A 15,875-nucleotide genomic window follows, 5' to 3' on the forward strand; every position below is an offset into this window, starting at 1 on the left:
AGCAATATACAGAAAGGGGATGGGTGGAGATTAACTCCATGGTGGAGAAACTTGACAAACATTACTTTAGCCAGGTGATCAAAATTAACACCAAACATGAGATATCATGTAAATGGTATGTATCTTTGATAAGGGTACTCTGCCTCTGTGGGCTTCTAAATGTCCATAACCCCAGTTTCATCATGACAAAAAATTCTGAAAATCCCAACTAAGAAATAACAAAGTATCTAACTAGTACTCCCTCCAAGCCTCCAAAGTCTAAAGACCTCTAGAATGTCACATTCTAGAGGAGCCTAATGAGACATAACTAAATATAATGTGGTATCCTGGTATTCCTTTAACAGAAAGAGGAAAGTAGGTAAAAACTAAGGAAATATCAATGAAGTATAAGCTTCAGTTAATAAGACATATCAATACAGGTTCATTAGTGGTGACAAATGTACCACACTAATTAAGATTTTTTAAATAAGGGAGCTCTCTTTACAATCTTTGCAACATTTCTATAAATCTAAAGCTATTCTAAAAAAATTTTTAAGTGTAAAGTACAAACCTGGAACAAGTAGATAAGTCCTGGAGATCTAATGCACAGCAGTGATTAGACAATACTACTGTATAATAAACTTCAGAGTTGCGAAGATCTTAACTGTTCCCATCACAAAAATGATAAAGGTGCAAGCTAAGCCTATGATATTAATAGGTTGTAAAATATAAATATCACAACACACATTATACCTTCAACTTATACAATGTTATCTATTGTTTCAATTAAATTGTAACACCTTCTCCTCTGAGTCCAGAACTCTTATTTTACTTATATGTAATTTCATATTATTATAATGTTAATATTCACTAAGGACAAAACTACCCTATAAACAGAACAATTATTATTCATTAAAGACTTTAGCAAGACTTGATTACCACTTTGAAAGAAATGAGTTTCAAACAGGGATATTATTCATGTTGAGAGACCAGTAAAACACATCATCAGTATACTCTTAAAGTTGTGACACAGTCCTTCATGAATCATGAATTCAACCTTTATTTTAAAACATCAGGGTTGGGCCTCCCCGGTGGCGCAGTGGTTGAGCGCTGGGTTGCAAAGCTGCCCGCGGCCTCTGCGGCGCCAGTTCGATCCCTGGCTGCTCCCCGGCCACCGGAGGAGGGTCCCACATGGCGCCCAGACCTCTCCTGCCGCCCGCTGCTCCCCTCAGCAGTGTACTTCGGTCCTTCTGCCTGCTCTGCTCCCCGCTCTGGCTCTGGTGAATTCTCTCACCCTCCCGCGCTTCTGACTGTACCCAGTGCTTGTATAAACAAAACAAAACAAATAAATAAATGAATAAAATACATGCCTCTTTAAAAAAAAAAAACTTATTAAAAAAATAAAAAAATAAAACATCAGTGTTAACAGTAGTCTATTAAAACAGTTTTCCAGGTTAATCTGGCTACTTCATTGTTTTCTAGTATATTAGTATCTGGGCATTTATATTTTGAAATGCATAGTATTTTATTACAAATTGATTTCACTTCCCCTTTGCATTGCAATAAAGGTATTAGATTTACCCTTTTTGAAGTTGTATATATAGGTAAATTATATATGAATTTCAAGATGGTGGATATGGTGTTATAAATGTGCCTAAGTTATATTAAAATGGGTCTGCTAAGACTGGAAGGGTTGAGAACCACAATCTTAGACCAAGCTTTTGTGAATAGAAAATGATTCTTTATATCACTCTGCACCAGTTAGGACCCTGTTGAAGTTTTGTTTATGCCTCCCCAGAAGCCCTCTCAATTTTGGTCCAGTGTCTACCCTCATGCAGGTACTTGGGTAAACATGATCCATCTAAGTCAGAGTGGTCTTATTCCCTCTGCCAGTGACTAAAGACAGGGAAGTGACCCAGTTCTATGCAAAATATGAGGGAAAATTCTGCTGAGAACTTATGGAAAGATCTGACACATTTAAGAAACACGAGCAACAAAAGATTATTTTCTTTTCCTGGGCAGTGTAGGTTTATATATTGATACCTACAAACATGTAAGTATTACTGATAACAAGTATTATTAGCCCAAAGATAAAATTCTGAGAGATAGGCAAAGAAAGATGGAAGGAAACCAGGGTTCTTGATATCTGGGATCTCCCATCAATTCATTCCAGAACCTCTGACGTGCTTATAGGTCAGATAATTGGGTCTTTTTTTATTGCTGGCAGCAAGCATGCTTACAGATATAACCCTTTTTGCAAGCAGTTATTTTTTCTGGGAGTGAGACTGTTAAGGATTATTTATATGCACTGTATGCAGGGTTGGTTAGAATGCTGTGTGAGGAAGCAACAGTGATTCTCAGCCACCACTCCTAACACAAACCACCTGCATGGTAACAGTCCCAGGCTTACCTATGTAAGTGCACAGAAGACTGATTTATTCACATTGATAGTAAGCTACACAGTACTGCTGTCCAATCATGGAAGACAAGAAACTTCTTGTGCTCTCCTTCACCCTCTTATATCACCACCTCTCAAGTAAGTTAATTTGGAAGTGAATAGTCCTAATCCCTAGAATGGTGATGGCATGCTATTTATATATATATAATGCATACAGGAATGAATTTAAGGAGTAACCAAAGAACTTGGCAAGTTGTACTTTGCAAGTAAAAAAGGCTTCTTTCTCTGGAAAGTTTTAAATGACTTTTTTCTGTTATGAATCTAATAACCCTCTCTGGATAATTCTGACATGTGAACTTGACCTTCATTGGTTCCCATGACTCACCTATTGACATCTGACCTTTTTTCTTCTCTGCACATTCATCTACGATAGTCCTTTATTCTTTATTTACTTTGCTCTGCCTAGCCTTTCCGCTTTAGCTTATCCATAGAAACCATTTGTTCTGCAGGATGTACAGAATTACAACTATTTCCAGTTCAAAATGAGTCTGCACAAGTACCTTCAGACACACTTGCAGTACACCCTGAGGGAACTTTTTTTTTTAAAGAATGAGCATACCGGAAAGAAGTTTACAAATTAAACATAATGTTATTTAAATTTAACTTTATTTCAGTCTAAAAGTACTGCTATTTGTTTGAATTGCTCACCTAAATCCATTCCATTAGAAATGGAAGTGTAAAATGCATCTAGCATTGTAAGCATAGTTGGCATGCCTGTCCAAAGGTGTTCACTGCAGTCTATGGAAAATCTAAAGGTAGTTAAATCACAAACTGGATGTTCTAATTTTCTAGACCATAAGAAATTTTCAAAATCAGTTTGTTTTTTAAAAACCCATCAAATGTCACTCATAGCAGGGAAGAGCTGATTTCTGATAACTGAGTTATCACAAGATGTAATTTCCCCAAAATGATTACCAGTATCTTGAAGACCTTGGGGTGGGACTCTTCACACGTAATAACAACATCACTTGCACAGAAATAACCAGGTGTTCCCAGAGCAGTCGGTGCTCCAGACTTCCTCGGGTGCTGTTCCCTCACAGTGGTAGTCGGGCCCAAGAGCTCAGAGGACTGCTCAAGGTCACTGGAAGTTGTCACAATGGGAGACTAGTACAGGAGGTATTGTGTGGTGTGTGTGTGTGCACACGCACGCACACATGCACACGCTTGCACTAGGGGGGTAATGAGGAGGAGGGTACCAATTTCTGAGATACAATCTAAATACTAAAAATAATGACAATATCTTGAATGCTTAAACCTTTATATTGCCTTCAATTCATTAAAGGTTTTTTTCTCATCTAGCCTGCTTTCTTTCTCATACAATCATGGGGAAGAATGATATAAAGTATGTGACAGACCAGTCCAGTGTTTGCATGCCCAGTAAATATTATTCCCATTCTCCTCCTATGCCAAAATAAAGAGGATAGTCTTTAAACTCTGAAAGTACTTTGTAAATAAGGAGAATTAGTTCTTCTATCAGCATCCTTGTCAGCATGATTATGAACTGCTCCCAAGAGGAGCTTCTCTTTTGTAACATCAACAATGTATACTATTTGAAGTGCACATGAAGTTCACTTTTGTTCAATATTCTTTACTTTCCATTGTGAAAAGCAATTTCTGAGGAACTGAAACCCCAGAAGGTAACCATAACAAAACATCTTACGTGCATTTTTTTTTTTTTTAAATGATGATTAAAAGGCAGGGACGTAAAAAGTCCTATTTAGAAGATAAAAGGCAAATGCAGCCTCTGAAGGGAATTGTTCTAATTATTACCTAAAAAAGTAAAGTTACACAATTACATTCAAGGACATTAAGACAAAGCAGTACTTTAAAATTAGGATGACTGAATAGTCATAGCTGAAATAGGAAAGGGAAACCCATTGGAGAAGAATATGAACTGGGACAGGGACCCACCAGTCCTAGATGCTTCTGTTAAATTGAAAATATTGAATCACATCATTTCCTTTTTTATCACCTACAATGTCTTCCCCTAACTCTCCCAGCAGTATTTTCACAGAACTAAACAATAGCCATCATTTTGTTAGGATTCAAAATTTCGATCCAGTAGCCATCAGGATCTTGAATAAATGCGAGGCCTTTCATTTTACCTGTAAAATGAAATGATTTTCATTATTTGAAAAGATTCTTATTAAAAATAAAAAAAAAATTTAATTAACACAAATTTTAATTTGCATTTTAATGAAATACATTATTTTGTTTAAAGTTTTAATTAGCTTTAGAAAATTCTATTGTCAATGCTGCCCAAATGCACCTTTTCTAAAATGACTAACATTTTATCTTTTACATGTAACTAGAAACCAACTCTCCTAAAATAAAACTGGGAGAATGATTGCACCTTCTGGGTACCAGGTATTGCACCTTCATGATACAACTATGCATGATATGAGTAGTCAGACTAAGTGTCTCATTTTAAAGGGGAGAATGAAAAATGAAAGCAGGGAGTGGCTCATGGCAGTGGAAAGTAGCATGGCTTACCCACAAAGCCAGAAAACCCAGACTCCTGGGTCATACAAATCCTCTCAGGACTATTCTATGTAACATAAGCTCTGCCAATCAAATTCTTTCTCCCTGAAATTCTCAACTGGGATTGAGAGGCTAGGAGGTCTGCTAGTAGAGTTGTTTGCTTAAATGGAAAAATCTGACCTTAGAAATTCATTTAGGAAACAAGATGCTTCATTAGTTTGACTCCTTATTTATGTCTAGCTCCTTTCCCCAAGATCAACCCCAGAGGAACACAGATGGAAAAAAAGTAATAAATCTCTGGGGTGATGGTAGGGGAGAGGAGAGGTGGAGATGGAGTGGGATGACAATTTTAACCTGATCTAGGTAGGAGGTGGTATTTTTGCCTGGGACCATTAGACAGTCCATCACAGCTGTAGGAGAATTCACATTAAGTTTTGTTAGCTTGGTTCTTGTTCTTCCTGGTGCCTTGGGCATCAGCACCTACCCCTGCACTGTGAGGGCCCAAACACCTAGTTCAGCTGTCCTAAGGAGCATAAGGAAGAGCAGCACAGCGTCCTGTGTGCTTGGGGAACTGAGAAGACAGATGAGAACCAACAGATCTCCCCCTGACTCCACTTTCCACACAAATAGGGTTTTGGAATAAATCTCAGATGTCTCGCCTGCTGATAATACTCTTGCTCCCTGTGTGACAAAGAAGAAGGAAGATCTATGCTGAAATGTTGTTCTGAGGAATGTGAAGTGTTTAACTCTTATTTTCAGGTACATAGGGCCTCTGCCCATCCCATCAATCTCAGATGACTGGTTGTTAAAGAGTGAGGTCTGGCCTTTCCCCATTCACTCTGACTGATGGGTAGGAATAGCTAACATTTATAGTGCACCCACAAAAAACCCCCAAAACAAAAAAAACCCAACCTCCTAAGACCAAAATAACAAGAATTTAAGGACCATAACCATAAAACAAACAATGGATTCTAGGTTCAAATAGAAGGACAAACGTTAGACCAATGGACCAAGAATGACTATTAAAACACGTAAGGAATAAGAACTATAACCAATTATAAAACAAGAACAAGAAAATACTAAGGGAAACAAGTAAACGTTAGGGATAATGAAATATATAATACAATAGATGGGACCAGAACAGATATATCAGAGGAAAAATTAGCTAATTGGTATGTGAATTTAAGGAAATCTCTCAGAAAGAAGGCAAGGACAAAAAATTAAATACAAAGCCTTTAGAAAAAAGCTGAAGATATCATACAGAAGAATACAAATCAGCAGATTTTTCAACAGCAATAGCAGATTTTTCAAGAGCAAAACCTGTCATTTATATATAAAGGCATGGTTCTAAGCAAAGTTTTGCCTTACAAGGTCTTTGAAAAACAGTTTGATTGAGGTACTGAATAAAGGCACAGAAAAATCCAAAAGATACTGTAAGAGCTATATGGAGGAAAGTGATCAAATACTTCGATGTATTTATTATCTTTTTAAAAAAGTCAAGGCCAAAGAAAAAGGAAAATAAACCAATATGCCCCAATCAGGATTGTAGTAGCATGATAGGGTACAAGAGAACAAACACTTTTTTTTTTTTTTTAAAGTGATTTTTATTTTTTTTTTTTAAGATTTATTTATTTACTTATTTATACAAGCACTGGGTACAGTCAGAAGTGCGGGAGGATGAGAGAATTCACCAGAGCCAGAGCAGGGAGCAGAGCAGGCAGAAGGACCAAAGTACACTGCTGAGGGGAGCAGCGGGCGGCAGGAGAGGTCTGCGCGCCATGTGGGACCCTCCTCCAGTGGCCGGGGAGCAGCCGGGGATCGAACCGGCGCCAGAGGCCGCGGGCAGCTTTGCAACCCAGCGCTCAACCGCTGCACCACCGGGGAGGCCCCAAACACTTTTCTTTTTGGGATAGATATTTGCATCTCAAAGCTTTTAATAAAAAAAAAAAAAAAAAAAAAAAAAGAAGGGTTAAAATGAAACAGATATTTCAAATAAAAACTGAAATAATGGATTATGATGGCAAAAACACATCTAAGCAAGATAATTATAATACATGCAAGTGCAACAAAATCTAGACAGATAGTATTTAAAGAGACATACCTAAAACATAAGGACATACAAATTTTGTAAATGAAAGAAAAAGAAATACCAGGCAATTAAAACTAAAAAGATTTAGTATAGTTGTAATTATATCAGATACAACCTACTTAAAGGAACCGATTTGAGGGTGGCTAGATACCCCTAAGATAGTGAAAACTGGTGGCCAATGAGAGAATGTGGTAGGGTCAAAGGTTGTGAGATGGAGTCTAGGGCATGGCTGGCTCTCTAGAGCCTGAGTCAAGTCCCCTGTAAAGCTACCCCAGTTGCCTAGGATACCCCAGTTTTCTTCCAATAACATCCCTTCTTTCCTTAAGCTGGTTTCAAAAGATGTCTTTAAAATTACTCACAACCAAAAGGGTCTCACTATAATAGGGCCATCTGCTATGCAATTAAAGAGGACCTAAAGAAAACAAATAGACATACCATCATCAGGTTTCTTCACAAATTTGACCCCCAGTTCTTCAAATCTTTTACAAGCAGCATGTACATCAGGAACAGCAATTCCAATGTGACCTTAAATGACAAAGTGGAGAAAGGAAGAAACAATTATAAGGGTACAGTATCCAGATGCCACAACAAAGGCACTGAAAACATTCATTCAAGAAGGATCAAAACCTAAAATACAGTTAAAAGAAAAAAAAAGAAACCAAAGCCTACACTATATTAAAGAACAACAATCTAGGTCTAACTGGCTGGGTATCATAAATCAACCAGTTGCTCTGAATTGTGAATTATTTAAAAGAAGCCCAATAATGCCTCATATATTAGCTTAATCTGTTAAGAGTGAGTCACATCAAAAAATAATCATCTGCTCATATTTAATAGGTTTATTTTTGACACTGATTATATAGCATCCAATTTAAAGCTGTAAACCTATTATTTTAATTGAAAGATTTTAGATCAAGGCCAAAGTGTATACTAGCTGAAAATTTATTAGAATCTATAGTCTACTAAAAGTCTATTAAATTTAGTAGTCTATCAAAAAGTCTACCAAAAAAAAATAATACTGAGACTGGAAGGTAAAATGATTGTGACAGAGTAAATGTCAAGTTTAGACTAAGAAAATGAAGTTAACTAAATAAAATTAGTTGTGGAACATAAAAATATGATACCCCTCATATTGATTATACTTAGTGTTTTAGATTTATTATAATCATAAACTGGTATACAATACAAAACCATACAAATCCATACATATTATATGCATGTTACATATAAGTAAAGGCAACCATACCAAATCCTCGAGGGTCTGAATTGCCACTGTGGTAACTCTGGGCCTCATCATTTTCAGTGCCCCAATTACTATAAAGGGAGGGAAAACATAATTATAAGTGACCCATAGGGCAGACATTCTGAAAAAAAGTTGCAACTATGTGTCTTTGAAATCTTACCATGTATACATGCTACTTAATATACTTGGTCTAATCTCTGCCACTGTAAATATTAAGTTTTCAACTATGGCAAGGGCAAATGGACAAAGTATATTTTAACTAAACTAGATAGACAGTACAATCAAGTATCTGAATAGGAACAATAATGATAACAAGAACATCTATCATTTATTGTGTTACTTATTTTTCATTAAATCCTCAAGATAGCTCCATGGGCTGGTTCAAGTATCTATTTTTATAAAAGAAACAGCTACCAAGGGAGACAGTATAACCCATTCAGGGTCACAGAGTTACTGTCAGAACCAAGACTTGTATTTAGATCTGTGTGATTCCAAAACTATTTCAAATCAAGGAACACGCTAAATCACACAACAGTTTTGAAACAAACATATAATAAAAAGTATATGGACATAATATAAAGAATAAAAAAAAAGAATACCCAACTGTTGAAATTATGAAGACCTTAGATGTAGTGCCTATTCATTAGCTACAGTTTAGCAAATATCTTGCTATTTCAGTTTTACCTTTTCTATATTAAAGGCTAATGATCTCACTTGCCCTACCTAAACTACAAGAACAATACAAAAACCAGAACTTGATGAAGAAAAATGAAACAGTTACAAACACAAGCATAATAGGTAGACATGGTTTAAATTAAGCCGGTAAATTAAGGGAAAAAGCTAAAAAAAATTTTTTTTTTAACTTAAAAAATATACAATGCATAATAAGATAATAACTCAAACTCACTGTGTTAGTTCAAGTGTAGCTTTTCTGGAGAACACCCAGGCTAGTTTTTCATCATTTTCTTTGGGGATGTCATTTTTATCCTCATAAGCCAAGAAATAGAGTGAAAATTTCATTGGTGGGAAATCTAATTTTTGGAGTAGCCTGAAAATTAAACAATAAGCCCAAAGTAATTAACAACAGAAAAGGTTGATTCATACTAAAATCAACATGACAATATCCAAGTTCTACTAAGAGTAAGAGCTATAAACAATGAAGCAATTTTAACAGGAAAAGCAGTGGGAAATTAATGGGGGAAAAATCTAATTAAAAAACCCACTCATGGGCCTCCCCAGTGGCGCAGCGGTTCAGCGCTAGGTTGAGAAGCTGCCTGCAGCCTCTGCAGCGCTGGTTCGATCCCCGGCCACCAGGTGAGGGTCCCACATGGCACGCAGACCTCTCCTGCCATGCCCGCTGCTCCCCTCAGCAGTGTACTTCGTCAGTCTGCCTGTTCTGCTCCCTGATCTGGTTCTGGTGAATTCTCTCACCCTCCTGCACTTCTGACTGTACCCAGTGCTTGTGTAAATAAATAAATATATCTTTAAAAGAATTTTTTGAAAAAACAAATAAATAAAAAACCCATTCATAAACCCATGTATAATCTTTTTTTCAAAAGCAAATTTTGGCAATTCATCAATTCTTCAAATATAATGAGCTGAAAAGGAATTTTGGTACTTGTATATAATGTATATATTATTATTATTCTTTCAGATATACGGCATTCAGTTAAATAAAGTAAATTTACTGAATTCTTACTATGCCAAAAGTTCTAGGAAAAGAAACTGAGGAAAGATGGCAACAGAGAAGGAAGGACATTAATATTAGAGATGTGAATGTCAACAATAAAGAGATTAACAGTACCAAATACTGCAGAAAGGTCAAAAAGATTAAGACTGAGAACAGGTCAGCAGGTCTGCGAGGGTCCCGTGAAGGCACTTTGAGCAGCAAGGGGGGGCACGAGCCCTGGGACTGCCCTGGGCTGGGAAAGAATGGGCAGTAAGCCAGTAAAAGAGTAAGTGTTGTCTCCCTGGCGATGGTTAGTACTGGCCAACAGTACATGTGGAGAGTAACAGAACAGCGGACAGGAATTGGCCTAGAACAGAGACGATTCACGTGTTGCTGTAGGTGAGGGGAAATAACCAGTGTGAAAGGAAAGGCTGATATGGAAGAGTGAATGAACTACTAATCCTGAGGTTTTAAAAAAGATAACTGAAGTTATGGCTTATAAAGTGTGTAAAGAGCGTAAGATTACTCTCCAGGGAGTAAGTAGAATGAGTACACATACAATTTTCTTTAGATTAAGGATTGAATGCTCAAAGATGAATTCATTCATAATCAGTAAGAGGGAATGGTTCAAGCATAGCAAAAGTGTAATTATCATTGCTAGGTATAATATATGTCTTGGTCCACCAAAACACACTGACTTGTAACCAATACTCATAGCAGGAATTTAGAAAACCTAAATATAAGGGACCAGGAAAAAGACTAATTATAATAAAGTAAAAATTAAAATCAACAAGCAACTATAAACCAGGGACACACTACAGGGGCTGGGGGCGGTGGGGGAGTAGGATCAAAACAAGGGGGGTGGGAATTGTTTGGGGACTATAACCAAGATGAAAATGCATACACTGTACAAAAATGAAAAATGATGTAAAACATACATAAAATTAAAAAAATAAAAAAGAATTATTGTAACATGTTTATATTATATAAAGTATCAAACACCTCAAATACTCCAATCATGAAACACTATCTCTAACCCTACTGCAGACTGCACAAACCTTATAGGACCAATCGGCTGGGAACCAGATTTAAATGAAGGTCCACTTTGGGAGTCATCAGACCTAGAATCAAATTCATCTCTATCATGTACACATGAAGGAATTTGGGGCCAGTAACTTAAATGTGAGTAACAATTTGACTCTCTTTATTTTACTGAAAATAGGGATAAAAGTTACATCATCAAGCTTAATGGGAAGACTGGATGAAATAACATGTAAAGTGCCTGGCAAATAGCAAAATTTCAATACTTTCACTTCATTCTGTTTTTTAAAAATAATGCCATAAATTTATTTACAAAACTACTTTTTCTGGAAAGAATTACAAGAAACTGTTCACAGCAGTTACCTTTGGGAAAAAGGGCTGGGAGAGGGAAACTTGCTTTTTTTTTTTTTTTTTTTTAATTTTTTTTTTAATTTTTTTTTTAAATAATAATTTTTATTGTTATATTCCCCATACAATTGCAGCCCCCCCATTCTGACCCCAATCCCTCCCCTCCCGCCCCCGCCCCACTAAAAGTGTCTCTGGTTCATAGTTTTTTCTTGATTTTGATTTTCACTTTCTTATAGTTATTCATTTTCCTGGTCCCTTATTTAAGTTTTCTAGATTCCTGTTATGAATGAGACCATCCGGTATTTTTCTTTTTCTTTTTGGCTTATTTCGCTGAGCATGATCCCTTCCAGCGCCATCCATGTTGCTGCAAATTGCATGTGTTTATCTTTTTTGAATGCTGAGTAATATTCCATGGTATATATGTACCACATCTTCTTGATCCAGTCATCTATTTTTGGGCATTTGGGTTGTTTCCAAAGCTTAGCTATTGTAAATAGTGCTGCTGTAAACATAGGGGTGCAGGTGTTCTTTGGAATTGATGTTTCTGTGTCTTTTGGGTAAATACCTAGGAGTGGAATTGCTGGATCATATGGAAGTTCTATGTTTAGTAGGTCCAGAAATCTCCACACAGCTTTCCATAGTGGTTGGACCAGTTTGCACTCCCACCAACAGTGCAGAAGAGTTCCTTTTTCTCCACACCCTTGCCAACAATTGTTGTTGCTAGTTTTTTTAATATGTGCCATTCTCACTGGTGTGAGATGGTATCTCATGGTAGTTTTGATTTGCATTTCCCTGATGACAAGTGATGTTGAACATTTTTTCATATGCCTGTTGGCCATTTGCATTTCCTCTTCAGAGAAGTTTCTTTTTAGCTCTTCTGCCCATTTTTTGACTGGATTATTTTCTTTGTTGTTGTTGAGTCTCCTCAGCTCTTTGCAGATTTTTGTGATCAGTCCTTTATCATTAGTGTTGGGTGCAAAAATGTTCTCCCAGTTTGGGGTTTCTCTTTTTTTGTTATTGTCTCTTTTGCTGTGCAGAAGCTCTTTAATTTGATGTAGTCCCAGCTGTTTATCTTTGCCTTCACTATCACTGCTTTGGGTGATGTGTCTGTAAAGATGTCTTTGATGTGCAAATCACGTAGTGTTTCGCCTATATTTCCTTCTATATATTTTATGGTTTCAGGTCTTATGTCTAGTTCTTTAATCCATTTTGAGTTGATTTTTGTGTATGGTGTGAGGTAGTGGTCAAGCTTCATTGTTTTGCATGTAGCGACCCAGTTTTCCCAGCACCATTTATTGAACAAACTTTCTTTGCTCCAATGCATAGTCTTTGCTCCTTTGTCAAAGATTAGTTGACCATAAATCTGTGGGTTTATTTCTGGATTTTCTATTCGATTCCATTGGTCTGTATGTCTGTTCTTGTTCCAATACCATGCAGTTTTGATGATTATGGCTTTGTAGTATAGTTTGAAGTCTGGGAGTGTGATGCCTCCATTCCCTTCTTTTTTTTCAGGAGAGCTTTGGCTATTCGGGGTTTTTTGTGATTCCATATGAATTTCATCAATAATTGTTCTATTTCTTTGAAGAATGACATTGAAATTTTGATTGGAATAGCATTGAATCTGTATATTGCTTTTGGAAGGATGGCCATTTTAATAATGTTTATTCTTCCAATCCATGAGCAGGGGATGTCTATCCATTTCTTTGTGTCTTCTTCTATTTCTTTTAACAGTGTTTTATAGTTTTCTTTGTATAGGTCCTTTACCTCTTTTGTTAGATTTATTCCCAAATATTTGATTTTTTTTGTTTCAATAACAAAAGGGATGGTTTTTTTGATTTCTTCTTCTTCATATTTATTGTTTGTGTATAGGAAGGCTACTGACTTTTGCGTGTTGATTTTGTATCCTGCCACTTTACTGAACTGACTGATGAGTTGAATTAGTTTTTCTGTGGAGTTTTTGGGGTTCTCTATGTATAATATCATATCATCTGCAAAGAGTGATAGTTTGACTTCTTCTTTTCCTATTTGGATTCCTTGGATGTCTTTCTCTTGTCTTATTGCTCTGGCTAGGACTTCCAGTATTGTATTGAAAAGCAGTGGTGAGAGTGGGCATCCTTGTCTTGTTCCAGATCTTAATGGAATTGCTTTCAGCTTTTCACCATTGAGAATTATACTGGCTGTTGGCTTGTCATAGATGGCCTTTATGATGTTGAGGTATGTTCCTTGTATCCCAAGAATTTCAAGGGCTTTTATCATGAATGGGTGTTGCACTTTGTCGAAAGCTTTCTCAGCATCTATTGATATTATCATATGGTTTTTATATTTCTTTTTGTTGATGTGTTGGATAACGCTGATTGATTTTTGGATGTTAAACCATCCTTGTGTCCCTGGAATGAATCCTACTTGGTCGTGGTGAATTATCTTATGGATACATTGTTGGATTCTGATAGCTAAAATTTTATTGAGGATTTTTGCATCAGTGTTCATTAGGGAGATTGGCCTGTAGTTTTCCTTTTTTGTGTTGTCCTTGTTCGGTTTTGGTATTAGTGTAATGTTGGCTTCATAGAACGTGTTTGGTATTGTCCCTTCCTTCTCAATTTTTTGGAAGAGTTTGTGAAGGATAGGCACTAATTCGTCTCTGAATGTTTGGTAGAATTCATTTGTAAATCCATCAGGTCCTGGGCTTTTGTTTTTGGGGAGGTTTTTGATTACCATTTCAATTTGGCTGCTTGTAATTGGGCAGTTTAGGTGTTCTATTTCTTCTTTATCTAGCTTTGGGTGATTGTAGAGTTGTAGGAATTTGTCCATCTCCTCTAGATTGTTAAACTTGTTTCCATATAACTGTTCATAGTAGTTACTGATTATTCTTTTGATTTCTGCTGTGTCCGTTGTGATTTCTCCTCTTTTATTGATGATCCTGTTTATTTGTGCTTTCTCCTTTTTTCCTTTGTGAGCCTGGCTAGGGGTTTGTCTATTTTATTGATTTTTTCAAAGAACCAGCTCTTGGTTTCATTGATCTTTTGGATTGTTTTTTTAGTTTCAATTTCATTTATTTCTGCTTTGGTTTTTATTATTTCTTTTCTTCTACTGGTTTTGGGGTGTTTTTTGTTGTTCTTTTTCTAGATCTTTGAGCTTCGAGATTAGGTTGTTTCTTTGAGTTCTTTCTTGTTTCTTGATGTGAGCTTCTATTGCTATATATTTTCCTCTTATTACTGCTTTTGCTGCATCCCATACATTTAGGATATTGGTGTCCTCCTTGTCGTTCAATTCAAAAAATTTTTTAATTTCTTCTTTCATCTCCTCATTAGTCCAGTGGTCTTCCAGTAGTGTGGTTTTTAATCTCCATGAGGTAGGAAAGTTCCTTGCCTTCTTTTTATGGTTTATTTCTAGTTTGATGCCTTCATGGTCAGAAAAGATGGTTGATATGATTTCAATCTTGGTGTATCTGTTGATGTCTGTCTTGTGCCCCAGTATGTGATCGATCCTGGAGAATGATCCGTGTGCGCTTGAGAAAAATGTGTACTCCGTTTTTTGGGGGTTTAGTGTTCTATAGATGTCTGTTAAGCCCAATTGCTCTAGGCCCTTATTTAGAGCTTTGGTTTCTTTACTTATTTTTTGTCTTGTTGATCTATCCATTGTTGATAGTGGTGTGTTGAAGTCTCCCACTACATATGTGTTTTCTCTGATGTCTGTTTTCAGAGAGGATAACAGTTGTCTGATATATTTTGATGCTCCTTCGTTTGGTGAGTATATGTTAATGAGTGTTATTTCTTCTTGAAGTATTGTCCCCTTGATCATAATGTAGTGACTATTGGGGTCTCTTTTTATCTTTTTGAGTTTGAAATCTGTTTTATCTGATATAAGTATAGCTGTTCCTGCTTTCTTTTTTGGTCCATTTGCTTGTAGGATTGTTTTCCATCCTTTAACTTTGAGCCTATTTTTATCTTTTGTAGCTAAATGTGTTTCCTGGAGACAGCAAAAGGTTGGGTTTTGTTTCTTAATCCAGGCTGCAACTCTGTGTCTTTTTATTGAAGAGTTTAGTCCATTTACATTTAGAGTTAATATTGATATGTTAGCATCTGTATTTGCCATTGTGTTTGTCTTTCCTTTGATTTTATTTATTTATTCTTTTAATAACTCTTTTTTTTTTTTTTTTTTTTTTTTGCCTTCTTTCATTTTTATTCGTCCCTCTGAGGTTCTGGCTTTAGGATTCCTTGTAGTATTTTTTGGAGTGGGGGTTTAGTTGTAATGAAATTCCGGAGTTTCTGTTTCTGGGAAGGTCCATATTCTTTCTTCAAAGAGGAAGGAGAGCTTTCCGGGATAGAGTATTCTTGGTTGGCATCTGTTTTCTTGGAGTCTGTTGACTATGTCCCTCCACTCTCTCCTTGCCCGTAGTGTTTCTTCGGAGAAGTCTGATGTCAGCCTGATTGGCTTTCCTTTGAATGTTATCTGTTTCTTCAGAGGGAAACTTGCTTTTCATTTTGTATTTTTCTGAACTGATCAGCTTTCTTAAATATAGACATGTAATATATTACTTGAACTTTTCTATCAAGGTCAGTGGAGCGTA

At 36.4% G+C, this 15,875-nt stretch overlaps 1 protein-coding gene across 2 annotated transcripts in view; it reads right to left on the minus strand.

Annotated features, from left to right (window-relative positions):
• Positions 1–1,333: 1,333 nt before the first annotated feature.
• Positions 1,334–15,875, minus strand: part of GLO1 (glyoxalase I) — a 29,425-nt gene continuing 14,883 nt past the window's right edge. The window contains exons 3-6 of one of the 2 annotated variants that reach the window (XM_037519634.2): positions 9,158–9,298; positions 8,254–8,321; positions 7,443–7,532; positions 1,334–4,542 (exon numbers count right to left, since the gene is read on the minus strand). In XM_037519634.2, the coding sequence (XP_037375531.1) occupies positions 4,454–4,542; positions 7,443–7,532; positions 8,254–8,321; positions 9,158–9,298 (388 nt within the window). In that variant the 3' untranslated portion in view covers positions 1,334–4,453. Of the gene's footprint in view, positions 4,543–6,547; positions 6,849–7,442; positions 7,533–8,253; positions 8,322–9,157; positions 9,299–15,875 lie in introns of those variants that run through there. The other variant, XM_054698761.1, reaches the window with a different exon arrangement.

Source organism: Talpa occidentalis, unplaced genomic scaffold (genome assembly GCF_014898055.3).
Source record: "Talpa occidentalis isolate TD23 unplaced genomic scaffold, MPIMG_talOcc4v2.1 talOcc4.2, whole genome shotgun sequence".
Lineage (NCBI taxonomy): Eukaryota > Metazoa > Chordata > Mammalia > Eulipotyphla > Talpidae > Talpa > Talpa occidentalis.